A 17,610-nucleotide genomic window follows, 5' to 3' on the forward strand; every position below is an offset into this window, starting at 1 on the left:
AATAAATAGATCCCAGTATAACGATATTCGTGATTCACGAGAGAGGAGGAGCAACAGCTGACTTTGGCACTGTAGTTTGTCTATGTGTTTGTGTTTAGTAGTGGAGAAGAAAAACATTTTCTAAATTGACTAAATCGCAATTTGACTGGCGACCTCGAGTTCCTCAAATTATGTTTCGCAGCCGTAGCTGGTTTGGCGGACCCTGGGGTGGCCGCCCCAAAAATCGCCTGTCGCTGGATCATCTAAAATACCTATACAGCATTCTGGAAAAAAATACTACCGTGTCAGAGAACAATCGTGGTCTTTTGGTGGAATCGTTGCGTTGCATAGCCGAGATCCTAATCTGGGGAGATCAGCATGATTCCCTTGTATTTGAGTAAGTAGAGGATGTCGGAACACATCAGTTCACAATAAACAATTAAGAATTGCTAATACATATACAAACAATTCTTGATCCTGCTAGCTTCTTCCTGGAGAAAAACATGCTCTCGTACTTTTTACATATAATGCGCCAAAAAAGTGGAGGCTCTAGCTTTGTATGCGTTCAGCTGCTTCAAACTCTCAACATCCTTTTCGAAAACATACGCAACGAAACATCTCTATGTGGGTGACGGTCTCGAATGGGTGTGGCATATGTGGTTATCCTCATGACGTCCTTTGGTTTTCCTCTTTCAGATTACCTACTGAGCAATAATCATGTGAACTCGATTATGGTGCACAAATTCGACTTTTCCGACGAGGACGTGATGGGCTACTATATACTCTTTTTGAAAACGCTTAGTCTTAAGCTAAACACACATACGATACATTTTTTTTATAATGAGCATACGAATGATTTCCCTCTTTATACGGAAGCTATTAAATTCTTTAATCATCCCGAGTCCATGGTGCGTATAGCTGTCCGTACAATCTCTCTAAATGTGTACAAAGTGCAAAACTCAAGCATGTTGCGTTTTATAAGGGATAAGTAAGTACATATGTACACACTTCTAACGAGAACTGGTCGTAATCCTTTGATGTCTATTTTCAGAACGGCAGCACCCTATTTCAGCAATTTGGTTTGGTTCATTGGAAAACACATTCTAGAATTGGATAGTTGTGTACGCACGGATATCGAGTAAGCTTTGTACTTCAGCCCTCTGCAGGATACACTGCTTATCCACTGCTTTGGTCTCGTATCTTTTCAGTCATCAATCGAACCAAAAGTTATCTAATCTAGTTGCCGAGCATTTAGATCATTTACATTATTTGAGCGATATTCTATTGCTGGACATCAAGGACCTAAACGCTGTGCTGACAGAACATTTGCTACACAAGCTTTTTGTGCCGTTGTATATATTTTCATTGACGCCAGCACCGCCCCCTCCCTCCCTGGCTGTTGTCACTCAAAATTTGGCAGCAGTGCTGAATCGCAATGTAAACATTGACATACAGGAAATGAACAATCCGCGAGTGAGCTCGATTGTGGCTTTGTATCTGTTGTCTTTGGTTTTCTTGGTGGTGACACATGCCCCACTAGTGCATGCCCTGGCATGGGTCATCCTCAATGGCGATCACAGTGTGTTTAAGGAAGGTGCTGCCGAGATTCTAAACTCATATGTAGAACATCGGGAGGTTGTAGTGCCAGGATTTGCTGAGCCAAACGAAAGCCTTGAACAAGCTTTAGACACGGTCACCGGACAATCGTCCTCAAGCTATAACCTGAGTGAAGACAGCGGCGTAGAATCTGCCACAGTCAATGAATTGGAAACCCATCTACACACAGATGTGGAATTAGCGGAGGCAGCCAGGATGCGTAACATAACCGACGAAGAGAAACAAAAACAATTGCTTCAACAATCAACATCTTCATCATCGTCGGCAATTGCCAAACCATTTCTGGATACAGTTCTTCAGGCACTTGACTGTACTGAAAATGACTATTTGGCCCTCCTGTCTCTATGTCTAATCTACGCTATGTCTCATAATCGAGGTGAGCCAGGATCTTTCATAAATCGAAAATGTCTAGAGTCCTGCATAGTAGAGATGTATTGTTCTACAGTATAGACTTCTTCTTGTCCGTTGTACCTTTAGATGTTAATTATGTCGTACATTATATGTAATGAGCTATCTTAGGTGTCGTCATTCATGTAAATTTAATTTTATTATTCACTATTGCAAACATCTCTGGGATAATTGTTTTAATTGTGATTTTATAAATGTTTCCTTTCAATTATTGTACAAAAGATCATCTCATCAATAGGTTTATTTCCTTTCATAAAATCGCAATTGTCCCATATGTATGTTTGCTGATTAATACTCATTATATGTAAGTGTCACTCATGCAGGACTCTGGCTGGGTGTATATTGGTTCATTATCGAAATCTTGTAATTTTTAATGCATTTTCACCTAATATCCTTAATGTCCATATCAATTGCTTTTTTCTGTGGCACCACCTGTCTTCCAGATGGTATGTAATTTTTCAATTTTTTCAACTAATATGTCTGCATTGAAGCTTTAAAGGCGCTAATGTCTAATCAAATTGTTTGTTCCTCCCACACAGGTATAAAAAACGAATGGTTTGACCAGGTACTATCCAAGTCTACACGAGGTTCCTTTAGCTACAAGACAGCACTGATTGAACAATTGCTGAACATCATTACACAATCGAGCCAGCCGTGTATGTAGCTTATTTATGTTAGACATCACTGCCATTGGTTAAAGCTTAATTTCATTTTTTTAGCCTGCCGCATTCGCTTGATTACTGTGGAGATTGCATTAGAGCTGCTGGTTACATTCACCAAACCCATTTTGGATGAGGCACGATGCATCACAACATCGCAGCAGGAGCTTCTTTTCAGTGCCCGAAATCAGTCGATGATTGTACTTCGAAATTTCTATAAATCGGAGGATATCTTTCTCGATCTCTTTGAGGACGAGTACAATGAGATGCGAAAGGCACAATTAAATGTGGAGTTTTTGTGCATGGACTCGACAATCTTGCTTCCCCCTACTGGTACACCATTAACGGGAATCAATTTTACACGTCGCCTGCCGTGCGGGGAAGTGGAGAAGGCCCGTCGTGCTATACGTGTGTATTTCCTATTACGAAGAACGTGCCAAAAATTCTTAAATGAGAAAGAATCCTTGCTGCCGTTGACCAATGTAGTCAATCTGGTGCAGGTGGAGAATGTTTTAGATTTGAGTGAGTTGCGATGATTGTGTCAAACAAAGCAGTTGCTAATTTTTATGCGTATTTAGATAATAGTGACCTGATTGCATGCACTGTGGTGTCCAAGGATAATGCGAAACAAAGAAGATTCCTAGTTATTGATTCTTTGCAACTTATTCTTGTGGAACCAGATTCAAAACTCTTGGGTTGGGGCGTGGCTAAATTTGTTGGCTTCCTACAGGATGTAGAGGTGCAGGGAGATAAGGATGACTCTCGCTGTTTGCACATCACTGTCCATCGTGGCGGTGTCACCCACAATCGAACTCCACTACTCTCGGCCAAATTCCTTTTCGATGATCATATACGCTGCATGGCTGCCAAACAGCGTCTCACCAAGGGACGCAGTAAAGCTCGGCAGAAGAAAATGTACCAAATAGCTCAGCTAATCGAAATTCCCGGACAAATGGACTCTCCGATGTTTGCTGTGTGCGGCACGGGAGGTACAAACTCAAGCGGCAGCAGCAGTTCGCGAAGTAGTCATCATCGTTCAATATTCTCTACGGCTAATCGTGTGCCAGGATTTGCAGCCGTTTTACGCACTAGCCACAATAGTGCTGGAGTGAGTCGTACTCAAATTGCCCAAAATCGTTCTATTGAGGGGTGAGCATGATCAAATGTTTTTCTTCTTCACTGCTTCACTAATTTATATAATTAATGATTTTTTCAGCATTCGCAATGAAAGCTCAGGACGCTCCCGTCGTCGTAGTCCGAATGGCAGCTCTTCAAACACATTAAGAACGGATGTGGATAGGGATCGATCGCCAAGCGTAAGTGTCGGCAGTCATAGCTCATCACAGTCACGTGAAAACTCTCAGCCAAGAAGTGGTGGAACTCGATCCCGCGAAAGTAGTCCTCGAATGCCTAGGCCAAGGTATGAAAATATGAGTTTTTCAGTTTTGTTTTTTTGCTGACTATCTGTTTGCAGGTCAGAAGAAATACCACTGGAGGATTTCCAACATTCGCGCAATAATAGTCCACACTCGCGAGGCAATCCTTCGCCATCCTCACGCTCTCATACTCCCTCTCGTTTGCTACACTATGAGCAAATCTCTGTACATAGTGGATCACCACGTGCGGAAGCAGCATCGCTTACGGGCACGAATGCATTGTTAAGCCAACTAAATGGTGTAACCGTTGCCAAAGAAGTCCTGCCTGTCCATAGCTCCGAGGAAACCTCTTTTATAGCCAACGATAGCGAAGGCGCCGAGTCCAGGCGCAAGGGGGCAATAGAAACAGTTTAAAATCTTAGACTTTTACATTTTATTAGTATTATAAAGACACTAGAGGTTTACTTGTTGTTTAATTTTTATGTCGAGTGGTTTGTACCCCTTAATACACATATTTTTAACAAATTAAAGTTTCACTTGACGAATTTCAAACGGACCGCCTTTCGATTACCCTACACACCAATTATCAGTTATCGATAACTAAATCAGCTGTTTCGAAGTGTTTTGTTCGTCTGACATAACCGCAAAACTTAATAATCTTTTTAATAATAGTTCCTGTTCCTTTATAAGACTTCACTTTCAATGTCCTCCTACAAATACAGTGAGCTTATAAAGTTGGGCACTCAATATGCCCGACGCATGAACTACTTGTCCAATCGCATTTTCGGAGAGGTTGCACGAACAACAAACGAGAAGTCGATGAAGGTGTGATCCAAATACATGGACAATGCTATTCAAAATCTACTAAAAACGTCAAATGTCTTGTTCCAGGTGGTTCGCATGTTTGCAGAGGAGCCCATACAGAAGCGCGACTACGTTGTCAACTGGTATCCTCGTCACGTGGAGACACATCTCCTTATGAAAAATCTTAGGGATTATGGACTGTTTCGTGATGAGCATCAAGATTTCAAAGAGGAGATGAAACGATTGCGCAAGCTGCGTGGCAAGGCACCACCCAAGAAAGGAGAAGGAAAGCGAGCATCCAAAAAATAGGCAATAATAAACAACATTTTTATTCAAGACTCGTTTGTTTTCGAAGATTGGGATTGCGTCAACAATTTAGCATTACCTGCAAACACCACTTCATCATTTTGCCGACAATCATATTCGACGGTGGAGATTTTCCGTGCATTAATCAATCTGACAGTGACTACAGTTTCCTGCTCAATGCGACAGGGCTTTAGAAATTTAAAGGACTGTTCCAACACAACTGTTCCTGGTCCGGGTAACTTGGAACCTATAATTCCAGCAACTACTGCGTTGAGTAAAGCCCCATGAACGCGTCGTTGCTCCACGGGAACATCCTTGCTGTGTATATAATTGTAGTCACCTGTGAATTTTGCAAACTCTTCCAGGTCTTTTTGAGTGAATCGCTTAACGACTTGAACCTGTTGCAGGTGGTGAATCAGACGTCGGATTATTTGCTGCTGGAACATTATGTAGTCGAACTATTTCTGTGCGTCGGCCAAAATCCTCAAGATAAAGTAGACAAAGGTTAACGACACGTTTGTCCTGAGATTTTAAACGCCACTCTTGAACACACTTAAGTACTGCTGGCGTCAACAGTTGCGTCTTTTCGACCAATCCGGCATTAAGTAACTGGTAGAAGAGTGCCAGGCTATGAATCACGATTTCCGTGTGGTCTGTGCGAAGAAACAAGCCAATTACTATGTCAAGTTGATCTCTAAGAAACTCGGACACCTTGTTATCTAGTAAAAGAAAAGGTTTAAAACTTCTCGACAATTTATATTGAATAGTTTAATAGTTTACCCAAGCAAATATTGCATAGAGCAGCGATCCCGTGAAGCTGCAAATTTTGATTGGGAGTTTCCAACGATGCTACAAATACATCTAAAGCATCGGCTGCATGCAAATGGGGCCAATTGATTGGATCGTAGGCGAAGTTTGCTAAATTGGCAGTGACTTGTTCTTGGGCTTCTGAAAAGGAGAAGTTGTAATTAAGAGAAGGACCCACGAAAATCCGGATTAAGGTCTCACCCACGTTTGTTGTTGTGTAATATTCATCAACCAGATGGCCAATATACTCTCGCCTATCTATGCCCTGGGCCGGCGTTCTTCTTTTTAAATGCCGCTGACTTGAAAACATTTATTGTTTGTTTTTGTTTTGAAGGTGAGTGGTCGGACCAAGACTAGACAATCGATTGCCCGTTGTTGCTATCGAATTGAATTTGGCGCCACTTGGTTTTTCTTTCAGAATATTGAATTTAATTACTCTGAAGAAATGGGACAAATGTAAATTTGGAAAAGTCATTTATTAATAAAAATTTAGTTTACAGAATTTCATTTTGGGTGTTAAATTGCTAATCAATTCTTTTTCGGTGTTGCTTTGTTTATCTGTCCTCCTCATCATCCATTTTCCAGGTACTATCGTTCCCATCAGAATCCGGTTCAGTTGTGTTCGAAAAGTGACTGAGAGCAGCTGCCACCGACTTCGGTGGTATGTTAAACAATGGATGGGTGGGCAGAAGTTCGTTGATCAAGTCTCCCAGAACTTGCGGACTCATTGCGGATTCAGAGTGCTGTGCTATGGATACACCGCTAAGAGTGTAGCAAGTGTGGTAGAGATCTTGGGGTCTGCAATGGGAAAGATAAATAGGGTTTAATTCATTGTCGATATGTATAGGTCAAACCACCTACTTTCCAGGCTTATCAATAAGGCCACCGTTTTGCTTTTGGCAACAAAGTAAAATATATTCTTGCAGGGCCTCCACATCGAATAGGGTGTGCTCCATGCCAGGCATTGTCGCTTGTGTAATGGGAATAGTGGCACCCACCCAGAAAGAATAGCAGCCGTCGACCAATTTATTGGTGCGTCCCTGAAAGCCGCCCTCATAGCTCATCTGGCGCCGCAATGTCCATCGGAGCAGTGCATTTTTGTTACATTTGTGTGCCTCGTTGAGCAGAGCAAGGCCAGCAATGCCGCAAAAAGTGTAGCCGCCATGCGCCTCAAGATCGGGAGCACCACCAAATCCGCCTTCATATGTCTGGCAACTTGCTATCCAATCACCAGTGCCAGCAAATAATTCCTTCAAAACAAGCTGGGGCAGATTTAACAACTTGGCGCAGGAAATGGCACAGTAGGCACCTCGCACATCCGTTTCTCCATCCACGTGCAGACGAAAAGAGCCATCCGCTTCGCGTACACTGAACAGAAACTGTGTCAGCGATTCCCTGTCGATGGCACGATAGGCACTTTGGCTGCCAATGATACACAGACTGTTGACGGCAGCGTATGTAGGTGCCAAGTGGGCGTATTGGCCCGGCCCGCCACCGAACCCGCCTGTGGGTGCTCGGCATCTGTAACATCGAATCAAAACAGTTCGATTATTAATAGATTGCTGGTGGCTAATGAAATTCAAATGACATACTTAATAAGGAACTGTATGACATGGTCGAGCGTCTCCTCATCAAATGTGAAACTCAGCAGCTGCGCCGCTTGTAAAATCCAATAGATACACCATGCACGGCTACTGTCCAAGCACTCATAATTCGAGGGAAGACTGCGTAGCATTACATCCAGATAGTGCTGGTGTTCAATGCGGTTTAGCTGAGTGAGGCGAGGGTTAAGGAATTGCATCTGCTCGAATCGGTCGAAGCATTTCTCCACGGAACTTTCCGTTTTTTGCTGTAAATGAGTCAATGCGAAATTACTTTTTATAATTACATATCTCTATGATTGCAGTATAGGGTTGGAAGTTGTATGTTCTATTACTCACCTGTTCTCTGGACGTAATTGTGGCCACCTTTTCATCGTCAAACTTGCAGCCTTTTAGATGCTGGAAATTTCGAAACAGAAGCTCGTCTTCGGGCCACATGTTATTTGGCTCGTTGCTGTCAATAAGCGCAAAATTAAAAAATTAAAATAAATAAAACATTCACTGGCCAACATGGGATTTTACCCAATCAGCTTTAAAACGTTATCAAAATTATGCAAAAATTAACCACTGAAAATGAAAAGAGTTAAGTTTAAATAATTAGGTATGGTACACTTTTCGTGTGCATTAACCTTAAGAAGAATTAAGCAAAATTTAATTTAAAAAAGCACCTATTAGCAATAAACTTGTTGCTTAGTGTAACTACTATAACCTGACAAGAAAATTCGATATTAAAGACATACCCAATTATCGGATATGTTTGTCGATAACATATCGATAGGTGTCATCACTGATCTTGTAGTAGAGCTGGAAAAAATTCGATGTTTCGATGTTTGCCCGGTATTTTTAAAATCATTAATTTATTTCGCGAGTTTAATGTTTTTAAATTCTTCGTTCATATGGAACGCTGGATTAGTAAAATCCAATTTCCAAAAAAAAAGGAAAAACATCGATAGTGAGACCAAACATCGATGTTTTATAAAAATACAAAAACATCGATGTATCGATAGTACCATCGATGTTATTTCCAGCTCTAGCTTGCAGCTCACCTCTATGCGCTTTCGTTGGCGCGGACATACTTTAAAGAAATTTCATCACAAATTTGTAAAATGGAACCCAATTCGCAGATTATGGAATGTAAGTAAACAATTGAAACAATTGTTCTAATTGTTTTTATCATGTACGTAAGTAAAATCGATACATACATTAGAATGTACATATATAAATACATTTGTACACATTTTGGTAACTTAAATATTGGCGATCAAATTTAAAACTATACACATGTATGTATGTACATATGTATATTATTTACTTAAATATTGGCGATCTGTTTAAAAACTCTGCATATATATATAGGTGTTGACTTGACTTGTGATCAACCAACAATAGATTTAACTGAAGAAGGATCGGTCTCGCCGTCTGTTTCTTTCTGTGGATCCTTGCCACACTTTGGCAATACGCAAACATGCTTCAACATGTCGAAAACTGATGTTGCCGCCAACATAAAAAATGAAGTGCTTGATTCAGATTGGGATGATGATGACTTGGAAAGTGGCAAGTGCACTTTAAGACAACAAAATAACCGCTTAAGTCTTAAACTTATCGTTTATTAAATAGATTGCTACTCCCTTGAATTTGCGGGAATTACAGAAAAAGATACCAACGATGAACTAAGTAATGATTTCCTTAATGGGGACTTTAATGACGTTACCCTGGCAAGTCGTAAGGTAAAAGGCGCAGCTGATTATTCCCATTTGAAAAACACAATAATGGATTGTTTAAAGGTAGATATGAAGATATGTAAATCTCTTTGATCTTGTAGTCTGTAGTTTTATTTTTCATAATCTAGGTGCTGCACGAGCCAGTAGAACCAAGCCCAGAAGAGATTGCTGAACAGCCTGTAGCTTTATTGGTTCCCTTATTGAAACACCAGCAGCGTGGACTTAAATGGTTGCAATATCGAGAAAAGCAGGCGGTTCGAGGAGGAATCCTTGCCGACGATATGGGTTTGGGAAAGACCCTAAGTATGATTTCGTTAATGCTCTCTACAATACAGGAGACCCGGGAGAAGGAGGATATTAAACGTAAGGCGCTGGAGACTGAGTGGAATAGGCAATTTTATAGCCTGCAAGTTGAACAGAAGAAGCCCATCTTTTCGCTATTTAGTTACGACGACGAGGACCAAACGGCTGAAAATAAACAGCCAACTAATTCATTCCAAATGGAAGCAAGGCCGCTATTTAAAACCGAATCGGTTCAAGAAGAAGAAAAACCTGTGGCTCCAATGAAGGATATGGAAACTACCGATAATGATAGTGATAGTGACATAGGTCCATATGGACGGGCTGGAACCCTGGTAATTTGTCCAATGAGCGTAATGCAGCAATGGGCTAACGAAGCAACCAGCAAGGTAACCGATAATTACATTAAAATCCTTATATATCATGGTCCAAATCGGCGAAATATCGATCTGGAGACCCTTCTTAGCTATGATATGGTAATAACATCTTACCACACAATAGCAAAAGAGCGCAAAAGATTATATGACTCGTCGTTACTCTTCGCCGTCAAATGGCATCGGGTGATACTTGATGAAGCCCATGTTATTCGAAACCGAGCAACTGCCTGTTGCAGTGCCGTTTGTGCCTTAGATGCAAAATGCCATTGGGCACTGACTGGAACTCCGGTACATAACAAGGCAATCGATGTTCTCGCATTGTTATCTTTCTTGAAAGTGCCTAATTTTAAATCACTGCAACAATGTAAAGATTATTTAAATCAGGGCATAAAAGCCCATTGTAGATTACATGCCATTATAAAACCGTTAATGTTGCGCCGTACGAAGTCAGAGTTGCAGCAATCCGGTGAAATGCCATCGCTCCCCGAGTTAATTATTGAAGTCATTCAAGTCACACTGTCGGATGCAGAATTAGTAGTGTATCAAATTTTATCGTCAATCTCGCAATCTATATTTGAACAATACCTACGTCAACGGCGGGAGGGAAACCCTGATCTGAACTACTATTGTAACGATAAAACTCCTGTATTTATGCCTAAAATATTTGAAGCGGTTTATAGTGAATTATATGGACGATTCCTTAAATCAATGGGCTATACCGCAGGTTTTAAAGTCAAAGGCATCGTGATTTTGGTACTACTCCTGCGTCTGCGTCAGTTTTGCTGTCATCCTGGACTTATGGTTCAAGTAAGTAAAATTCAAGCAAATATTTTCCTTTATTTTACTGTTACGTTATCCGATTTGCATAGATGATTTGCGACACCTTGAATACCGAAGATTTTAACAAGATGAACGATGATATCGACGAAATGGTTGGTCATCTAAAAACGGATATCTTAGCTGAGTTGGACAATTACAATCCCAATGAGTCTCAAGCTCAGTCAGAATCTCTATTTAAAATCAAAAAAGAAGAGAAACCATTTTTTAAGCAAGAGTTAAAAATGAAACATGAAGATGACAACTACAATTACAAGATTGAGGAAAAGTCTCAGTTTAAATTCCTAATAAAGAAGGAAGAAAAACCATCAGTTAAGCAAGAGATAAAAATTGATTATGAAGATCAGAACGGCAATCTCAAGCTTGAAGAAGAAAAGAAATGCCTTACCTTTTTGAAAATGGATCAAACGGAAAAACAGGAGCCAAACAATGAAGCAACACCCACCGATCTAAACGTTGTTTTGCCTGATGAGGGTACAGCTGCCAAATTGTTGCGGCCTAACAATCCTATTTTTCAATTTTCCAATCTCTCGTCAAAAATGAAACTTATCTCGGCCAAGCTGCAGCAAGTGCTCAATGAAACTAATGACAAAGTAATTGTAGTCTCACAGTGGACAAGTTTCTTGGATGTTATTAAAAAACATTTGGATAGCCTCTCTTGGGAGACGCTTGCTTTTAATGGAAAAATGAGTTTTAAAGATCGTCAACTTGTTCTTGACGAGTTCAATGACACGAATAATTCGAAACGAGTACTTCTTCTATCTCTCACCGCTGGCGGTGTTGGACTAAATCTAAATGTTGCTAATCATTTGCTGCTAATTGATCTTCACTGGAATCCCCAACTGGAGAAACAGGCTCAGGATCGCATATATCGTTATGGCCAGCACAAGAAGACTTACATCTATCGGTTTATGTGCGTGGACACAATTGAGCAGCGTATTCAAGCACTTCAGGATTATAAATTAGAGTTGGCCAAAATGGTGATCAATGGAGGGCGTTTGCCTAACAGTGGTCGCCTTACACTTCAAGAGCTCAAAAAGCTTTTCGGACTCTAGTAAATTAACTTCCAATTTCTAAGTCATATTCGATATGGTTTCCAATGAAATAATTTTTTTTTATTTTTAGTTATCCTATAGATTGCTTTTTAACATTTATGCCAAATATTTTGTTTTCCAATAACAGCTTTAGCATAAAAATTTAGAAAGTAGCCAAATATTAGCTTTAAAATTGAAAATGAAGATATTAACATATATGATTTTAAGCCCCCGTTTTCTGTATTCTGTTAATGCAATACAATAAGAATAAAAATGAATATATTTTGTTTATAAAAAGATTTTAATTTTGTCCTCATCATATGATTCGAATAGGCATGTGGAGGCAAAGTGTAACAAATTACATCAATGATTTGGAAAATTTTCCTGTATAAATGGATCAAACTTAATTATATGTGCATGTAAGCTATGGAAATACAAAAATTCATTCCATGTTTCTACTTCTTCAAGATGGCTTTGGCGGCAGTAACAATGTTGCGGGCGGAGATGCCGAACATATCGATAAGAACGGCTGGAGGTCCTGAACGTGGAACAGTTGGCACATAAAGATGCTTGACCACAAAGTTACGGTGCTCAGCCAAAGCGCTGAGAACAGCCTCACCCAAACCGCCTTGCCTGTGAAATAGCATTAGATTTAATTACAATTTTCAATGAAGTAGTACTAAATACTTACTGGTAGTGATCCTCCACAACAACAATGCGTCCGCCACATTGCTTGCCATGCTCCACAATTAAATCAACATCCAGAGGCTTCACAGTGAAGGGATCAATCACACGAGCGGTAATACACTCCTTTTCTAGCTGCTCAGCAGCTGCCAAGGCCTCGTAGAGAGTGATGCCGGCACCAATGAAGAGAACCTCATCGGAGGGCTTCTGGCGCACTACCTTGCCACGACCAATGGTAAAGGGTTCGTCATTGTTGTAAATGACACTGGTGTTGGGGCGTGATGTACGAATGAAGCAAACACCTTTTGTGTTTGCAGCCAGCTCAACGGCACGCTCTGTGCTCACAGCATCCGATGGATAGAAGATCGTGCTGCCAGGAATAGTACGGAACATGGCTACATCTTCGAGACCCATCTGGGATGGACCATCCTCACCAATACTGCAACCACAGTGGGAGCCGACAAAGTTCACATTAGTCTGAGAAATTGCGCCCATGCGAATCTGGTCGAAGGCACGGGTAAAGAATGTTGCAAACGTGGATACAAATGCAACAGTACGGCGACGGCAAGCGGTTCCAATGGCCACACCCACAAGATTCTGCTCGGCAATAAAGCACTCAATGTAACGCTCTGGGAAAGCATTTCTCAGCTTATCGGAGAAAGTGGAGTTCTTGGTATCGCCATCAAGAGCAATCACTCGGTCATTATCAGCCCCGATCTTAGCCAGAGCAGTGCCATAGGCCAATCGAGTGGCCACGGAATCGCCCAATTTGTAATTGGGAGGAGTGCAGAGCTTTACATTGCTAATATCGACCTCGGGGGCCAGGCCAGTCTTGCCAACCTTCTTGGGAGTCAGTTTGACATTGGGATTAACGATCAGTCCTTGGAGATGCTTGATAACTGTATCAGCCTTGGCGCCCAGAGGCTTACCGTGCCAGTTGTCTAGATCCTCAATTTGGGGGAAGTCCTTGCCCTTGAATGTCTTAGCAATAATTGCCGTGGGCTTGTTCTTGGTATTGGCGGCACAATGGAAGGCCTTGCACAACTCATCGACGTCATGACCGTCCACTACCAAAGCATTGAATCCAAAAGCTTCCAAACGATCTCTGTACACGTCCAGTTTATGTTGCAATGATGTAGGCTCAGACTGACCCAGGCGGTTGACATCAAAGATGACACACAAGTTATCCAACCCATAGTGGCCAGCAAAGTGCAGAGACTCCCACACAGATCCCTCAGCGGATTCACCATCGCCCACAACCACATAGGTGCGATAATCGGCCTTGTCAAAGTTCTTGCCCACATAGGCCATGCCGGCTCCGACAGCCACACCTTGACCCAAAGAACCGGTGCCCACGTCAATGAAATTCAAACGTGGTGTAGGATGTCCTTCCAAATCGCTGTCGATCTTACGCAGATTCTTAAGGTCCTCAATGGGGAACAAACCAGCCTCAGCCCAGGCAGCATACAAAATGGGAGCAGCATGACCCTTGGAAAGGATAAAACGATCGCTTGAGGGATCACGTGGATGCTTTACATTGAGACGTAGCTGCTGGAAGAACAACACCGACATAATCTCAGCCAGCGAGGCGCATGATGTTGGATGACTGCAATACAAATGAAAATAAATATTTAAATTTAATATAAGTATGTATGTATGTATTATAAAGACCTAATCATTCATAATTAGGATGGATTCGAAATTCGCTGACATAGAAAATTCTATAGACAAATGTACATACATAGATATGTGTGTACATATGTACATATGTATATTGAACTTGGATCACATTCACATACATACATATGTATGTATGTATGTATGTATATTTATGTCTCCTGGTACAAACAAGAAATCAAATGAAGAAAGTTTATTTAGATTTCCTGGCACAACTCCAACCGCAAAATGTTTGCAACTCTAGACAAAATAAAGGGCTCGTCTTACCCCTAAGCAAATCTACATACATACATACATAAATACATACATGGGTATAAATATATTTTTCGTATCGCACATACACATACATATGTAGAAAGATTTGTGTACAAATATAGATACGAATATTTGTTCAAGTACCACTCAAATATACATACATATATGTATGTTCATATATATGTACGTACATATGTATGTATATGTATATAAACAGATCATTGTATGTACGTAACATAACGCTAACCGGTTTCCTTTATTATACCATCTCATTCATTTGCATAAACAAATCCCACAAATATCAAATTTTAAAAGTATTCAAATGTCCATCGTCTATCCGAATCCCATATTACACGCAGCTTTTGCATGGTTATGAATTTCTCCTTGCCAAGTGGTACCAAGTACTAATGAAGGTGATCAAATCTCAAGTCTCGCGTCATTGCCGGCATTTTTATCAATGTTTCACTGATTTTCGATTAACATGTGGTATGTAAGACACTTCAGCTGGTCACCTCTAAGGATGTCCAGTCTGTCATGGCATGAGTAATCAGATCACCAGAGGTCATATATAGAACAGTCTTTATCTCACATCAGAGGCGGTGAACGCCGAAAAATGGAAAAACTATACCAGGCTGGTGATAAAATTGTTGCTTATCTCTTCTTACTATCCCCGTCTCTGTCTGCCTCACATCATTTTCTCAGTTTATAATCAATCTAGGCTTATCTTTAGCTTAATTACACAAACTTGTAAAAAAAAAAAAAAGTTCATCAAATGTTCCCATTCAAATACAGCAGCCGTTATGTCAGAGTTGCCAGCTTGCTTGCCGCCGCTATCGCTGTGTATTTGACCGGTTTGTGTGCGTGTGTGTTTTTGAATGGAGGGGGGTGAAGGAAAAAAGCCACGCATAAAACGCTCAATACAAAATAAAAAACAATGAATGTAACAAATGAAAGTCGGTAAAAAATATAAGTGTCATTTCTAAAGGTCAGTGAAGGTCATTGAAAAAACAAATTAAGCAATTAAAAAGACTGAAACGAAGTTTATCAGCAAACGACGACACAAAACACACATACACATGTACAAACACACCACTATATAAATGTAGACACATATTGTTGAAGGCACCCTCAAAGTTTTTAAAACGGCGATGCATTGAAGCAAAACACGTGGCTTGGAACACTTCTACTAAACTCTGGAGGTCACCTTTACAGCAACAAGTGCAAGGTGCACCACTTTAAAATTTGAATTCAAATTTTTTACATTCACAATTTGGTTTTATTTGTTTGCTTACCCTGATTTTGAGGCCTCGGTGGACACAATCGAGTGTATACGCAATTTATGAGCCAAATCCTTCAGATCCTGGACAGTTTTTGCTTCAGGCTTATGGTACGACATTCTCGTTTTATTTAATATTGTTGTTGGAAGTAAGTTAAAGTTCTTTTTGTTAGCTATCCAAAAGGCAAAACTCGTATGATTGCAAACGAGAGAAAATAAAACTGCCGTTTTGAGGACTTAAAATTTGGTGGTGGCAAATTTAGAGCTGTATTGAACGAACCACTGCAGCCGGCGTCTGAGAACAAACTAAACTCTCTGCCGGTGCTGGGGCTGCTTTTCTGTATTCCCTCAATTTTGGGGCCGCCTTTGGAGTCGTTGTTATCTCTCTATCGCTGGATTTTCGTTGGAATAGGTTCGTGCTGAAACGAGATAGGCATATACTATGTACAATACACTGGCTCCATCACATAATCGAACAAAGCAACATCTTAAGTAATAACGAAAATTAACATCATTTATACGTCAAGTCTAAAAGCTCTCATCCAAATCAAATCGAATGAAATTGGCTTTCGTTATTGCAATTTATTGTAATTTGAATTCTGTTACTGTTAATGAGTGATCGTAATGTGATCAGTAAACGATATTCGTTTATTAAAATTTCTTTAAAACTGGAAAGAATACCCCAATTAAAAAAACTGTTGAACGTTTCTCTTTTGACTCCCTCCCCGCTCTTGACGTAGACCAAAGTTGACAATGACGACGGAAAGCTTTAACCTTCGATAGCTCAGTTGGTAGAGCGGTGGACTGTAGTTGGCCAGACATGCAATAGAAATCCATAGGTCGCTGGTTCAAATCCGGCTCGAAGGAATTTTTTGTTTCACTTTTTTCCAAAAGACTTTCATATTCGTACATATTTATGCTTAAATTACCTACCGTTTGGAATATTTCTTCGATTTTCTTAACTTTCAATTTTGATTTATTTATATATATGAATGTGTATTTTTTCCAGAAATTTAATTTTTACTAGGAATTAACAATATGTGCACTTTTCTACAAATTTCTATCTCGACTGAAAGTAAAGCAGAATCGAACTAGATCGAAATTTGAATGACTTATCTTGATAAAAAACCAAAAACAAAACATCAATTGTGCTTTAAAATATGTATTTTTTGAATAGGTTATCTGTTCTGCCACCCTATTGATGAATTATATTTACAATTATATGTTATGCATTTAAAAAAGAAATTTAAAAATTAAATTAAAAAATTTACAAAAAAAATCCTTCGAGCCGGATTTGAACCAGCGACCTATGGATATCTATTGCATGTTTCACCAACTACAGTCCACCGCTCTACCAACTGAGCTATCGAAGGTTAACAACCTCCAGCGCTATTGTCAAATTTGTGAATCAGGGAAATTTCATACTTGGGAGTCACGAAATGGACTAAAAATTCGTTTTACCTACATACATACTTATGATATTAATAACGTCTTGAAACTAGTTCTTGATTAATGGTAAATTGCCAAGCCGAAAAAACTTTCAATAAAATACTTTAACAAAATTTCAAAATCATTATTGTTTAATCACCCCAAAAGTGCATCGAAATGCAAATAAATGGTATAAGTTATAGTTTTTCAGAAAGATATCATAAAAATACCTGAAATACTGGGTTTTCTACGATTACAATGTTTCAGCCAAATTTGAAAATCTCCAAATCACTGGAAATCAAAATTGACAATGACGCTGGCTGTTGTCAACCTTCGATAGCTCAGTTGGTAGAGCGGTGGACTGTAGTTGGTGAAACATGCAATAGATATCCATAGGTCGCTGGTTCAAATCCGGCTCGAAGGATTTTTTTGTTTTTGAATTTCATTAATTTTAGTCGTTAGTA

At 40.0% G+C, this 17,610-nt stretch overlaps 6 protein-coding genes and 3 non-coding genes across 10 annotated transcripts; 5 read left to right on the forward strand and 4 right to left on the reverse strand.

Moving 5' to 3' along the window:
- Positions 1-74: 74 nt before the first annotated feature.
- LOC6651664 (protein CLEC16A homolog) lies at positions 75-4,591 on the forward strand. 2 transcript variants are annotated; one of them, XM_023180843.2, is made up of 11 exons: positions 75-376; positions 464-603; positions 676-967; positions 1,031-1,117; positions 1,188-1,972; positions 2,448-2,450; positions 2,544-2,660; positions 2,724-3,185; positions 3,242-3,812; positions 3,880-4,083; positions 4,138-4,591. In XM_023180843.2, exons 1-11 carry the CDS (start codon positions 171-173, stop codon positions 4,451-4,453), a joined length of 3,183 nt encoding a protein of 1,060 aa, XP_023036611.1. In that variant the 5' UTR covers positions 75-170; the 3' UTR covers positions 4,454-4,591. The 2 variants fall into 2 exon arrangements, with proteins under 2 accessions (XP_023036611.1, XP_002073317.1); XM_002073281.4 differs by lacking the exon at positions 2,448-2,450.
- Positions 4,592-4,651: 60 nt separating this feature from the next.
- Positions 4,652-5,181, forward strand: LOC6651665 (28S ribosomal protein S33, mitochondrial). Its single transcript, XM_002073282.3, has 2 exons — positions 4,652-4,864; positions 4,931-5,181. The coding sequence occupies exons 1-2, from the start codon at positions 4,742-4,744 to the stop codon at positions 5,150-5,152; spliced, it is 345 nt and encodes a 114-aa protein (XP_002073318.1). The 5' UTR covers positions 4,652-4,741; the 3' UTR covers positions 5,153-5,181.
- Positions 5,150-6,356, reverse strand: LOC6651542. The gene is made up of 4 exons (XM_002073283.4): positions 6,158-6,356; positions 5,930-6,097; positions 5,663-5,868; positions 5,150-5,583 (listed from the first exon to the last, which is right to left on the reverse strand). The coding sequence occupies exons 1-4, from the start codon at positions 6,264-6,266 to the stop codon at positions 5,176-5,178; spliced, it is 891 nt and encodes a 296-aa protein (XP_002073319.2). The 5' UTR covers positions 6,267-6,356; the 3' UTR covers positions 5,150-5,175.
- Positions 6,357-6,413: 57 nt separating this feature from the next.
- On the reverse strand, positions 6,414-8,278 carry LOC6651543 (protein farnesyltransferase subunit beta). The gene is made up of 5 exons (XM_002073284.4): positions 8,226-8,278; positions 7,897-8,011; positions 7,549-7,805; positions 6,818-7,477; positions 6,414-6,754 (listed from the first exon to the last, which is right to left on the reverse strand). Exons 2-5 carry the CDS (start codon positions 7,993-7,995, stop codon positions 6,511-6,513), a joined length of 1,260 nt encoding a protein of 419 aa, XP_002073320.1. The 5' UTR covers positions 7,996-8,011; positions 8,226-8,278; the 3' UTR covers positions 6,414-6,510.
- Positions 8,279-8,586: 308 nt separating this feature from the next.
- LOC6651544 (transcription termination factor 2) lies at positions 8,587-12,063 on the forward strand. The gene is made up of 5 exons (XM_023179877.2): positions 8,587-8,691; positions 8,914-9,111; positions 9,175-9,341; positions 9,407-10,762; positions 10,825-12,063. Exons 1-5 carry the CDS (start codon positions 8,664-8,666, stop codon positions 11,845-11,847), a joined length of 2,772 nt encoding a protein of 923 aa, XP_023035645.1. The 5' UTR covers positions 8,587-8,663; the 3' UTR covers positions 11,848-12,063.
- Positions 12,064-12,108: 45 nt separating this feature from the next.
- LOC6651545 (transketolase-like protein 2) lies at positions 12,109-16,700 on the reverse strand. The gene is made up of 4 exons (XM_002073286.3): positions 16,652-16,700; positions 15,735-16,137; positions 12,518-14,116; positions 12,109-12,459 (listed from the first exon to the last, which is right to left on the reverse strand). The coding sequence occupies exons 2-4, from the start codon at positions 15,836-15,838 to the stop codon at positions 12,282-12,284; spliced, it is 1,881 nt and encodes a 626-aa protein (XP_002073322.1). The 5' UTR covers positions 15,839-16,137; positions 16,652-16,700; the 3' UTR covers positions 12,109-12,281.
- Trnay-gua lies at positions 16,492-16,585 on the forward strand. Its single transcript has 2 exons — positions 16,492-16,528; positions 16,550-16,585. It is a non-coding gene; the product is annotated as a tRNA-Tyr (tRNA).
- Positions 16,701-16,997: 297 nt separating the features above from the next.
- On the reverse strand, positions 16,998-17,091 carry Trnay-gua. The gene is made up of 2 exons: positions 17,055-17,091; positions 16,998-17,033 (listed from the first exon to the last, which is right to left on the reverse strand). It is a non-coding gene; the product is annotated as a tRNA-Tyr (tRNA).
- A 385-nt stretch (positions 17,092-17,476) lies between these two features.
- Positions 17,477-17,570, forward strand: Trnay-gua. The gene is made up of 2 exons: positions 17,477-17,513; positions 17,535-17,570. It is a non-coding gene; the product is annotated as a tRNA-Tyr (tRNA).
- Positions 17,571-17,610: the final 40 nt, after the last annotated feature.

Source organism: Drosophila willistoni, chromosome 3R (assembly GCF_018902025.1).
Source record: "Drosophila willistoni isolate 14030-0811.24 chromosome 3R, UCI_dwil_1.1, whole genome shotgun sequence".
NCBI lineage: Eukaryota > Metazoa > Arthropoda > Insecta > Diptera > Drosophilidae > Drosophila > Drosophila willistoni.

Coding starts and splice junctions, on each gene's coding strand:
- LOC6651542 (XM_002073283.4), bottom strand. CDS start 6,266: ATGTTTTCAAGTCAGCGGCATTTAAAAAGAAGAACGCCGGCCCAGGGC. Junction 6,098..6,157: donor TTACACAACAACAAACGTGG/GTGAGACCTTAA, acceptor TCTCCTTTTCAG/AAGCCCAAGAACAAGTCACT. Junction 5,584..5,662: donor TAAAATCTCAGGACAAACGT/GTCGTTAACCTT, acceptor ATGTTCCAGCAG/CAAATAATCCGACGTCTGAT.
- LOC6651665 (XM_002073282.3), top strand. CDS start 4,742: ATGTCCTCCTACAAATACAGTGAGCTTATAAAGTTGGGCACTCAATAT. Junction 4,865..4,930: donor CAAACGAGAAGTCGATGAAG/GTGTGATCCAAA, acceptor GTCTTGTTCCAG/GTGGTTCGCATGTTTGCAGA.
- LOC6651664 (XM_023180843.2), top strand. CDS start 171: ATGTTTCGCAGCCGTAGCTGGTTTGGCGGACCCTGGGGTGGCCGCCCC. Junction 377..463: donor CATGATTCCCTTGTATTTGA/GTAAGTAGAGGA, acceptor TGATCCTGCTAG/CTTCTTCCTGGAGAAAAACA. Junction 4,084..4,137: donor CCTCGAATGCCTAGGCCAAG/GTATGAAAATAT, acceptor ATCTGTTTGCAG/GTCAGAAGAAATACCACTGG.
- LOC6651544 (XM_023179877.2), top strand. CDS start 8,664: ATGGAACCCAATTCGCAGATTATGGAAT. Junction 8,692..8,913: donor CAATTCGCAGATTATGGAAT/GTAAGTAAACAA, acceptor ATATATATATAG/GTGTTGACTTGACTTGTGAT. Junction 9,342..9,406: donor CAATAATGGATTGTTTAAAG/GTAGATATGAAG, acceptor TTCATAATCTAG/GTGCTGCACGAGCCAGTAGA.
- LOC6651545 (XM_002073286.3), bottom strand. CDS start 15,838: ATGTCGTACCATAAGCCTGAAGCAAAAACTGTCCAGGATCTGAAGGAT. Junction 14,117..15,734: donor ACCGAGGCCTCAAAATCAGG/GTAAGCAAACAA, acceptor TTTGTATTGCAG/TCATCCAACATCATGCGCCT. Junction 12,460..12,517: donor GTTGTGGAGGATCACTACCA/GTAAGTATTTAG, acceptor GCTATTTCACAG/GCAAGGCGGTTTGGGTGAGG.
- LOC6651543 (XM_002073284.4), bottom strand. CDS start 7,995: ATGTGGCCCGAAGACGAGCTTCTGTTTCGAAATTTCCAGCATCTAAAA. Junction 7,806..7,896: donor CAATTACGTCCAGAGAACAG/GTGAGTAATAGA, acceptor ACTCATTTACAG/CAAAAAACGGAAAGTTCCGT. Junction 6,755..6,817: donor CTTATTGATAAGCCTGGAAA/GTAGGTGGTTTG, acceptor TTCCCATTGCAG/ACCCCAAGATCTCTACCACA.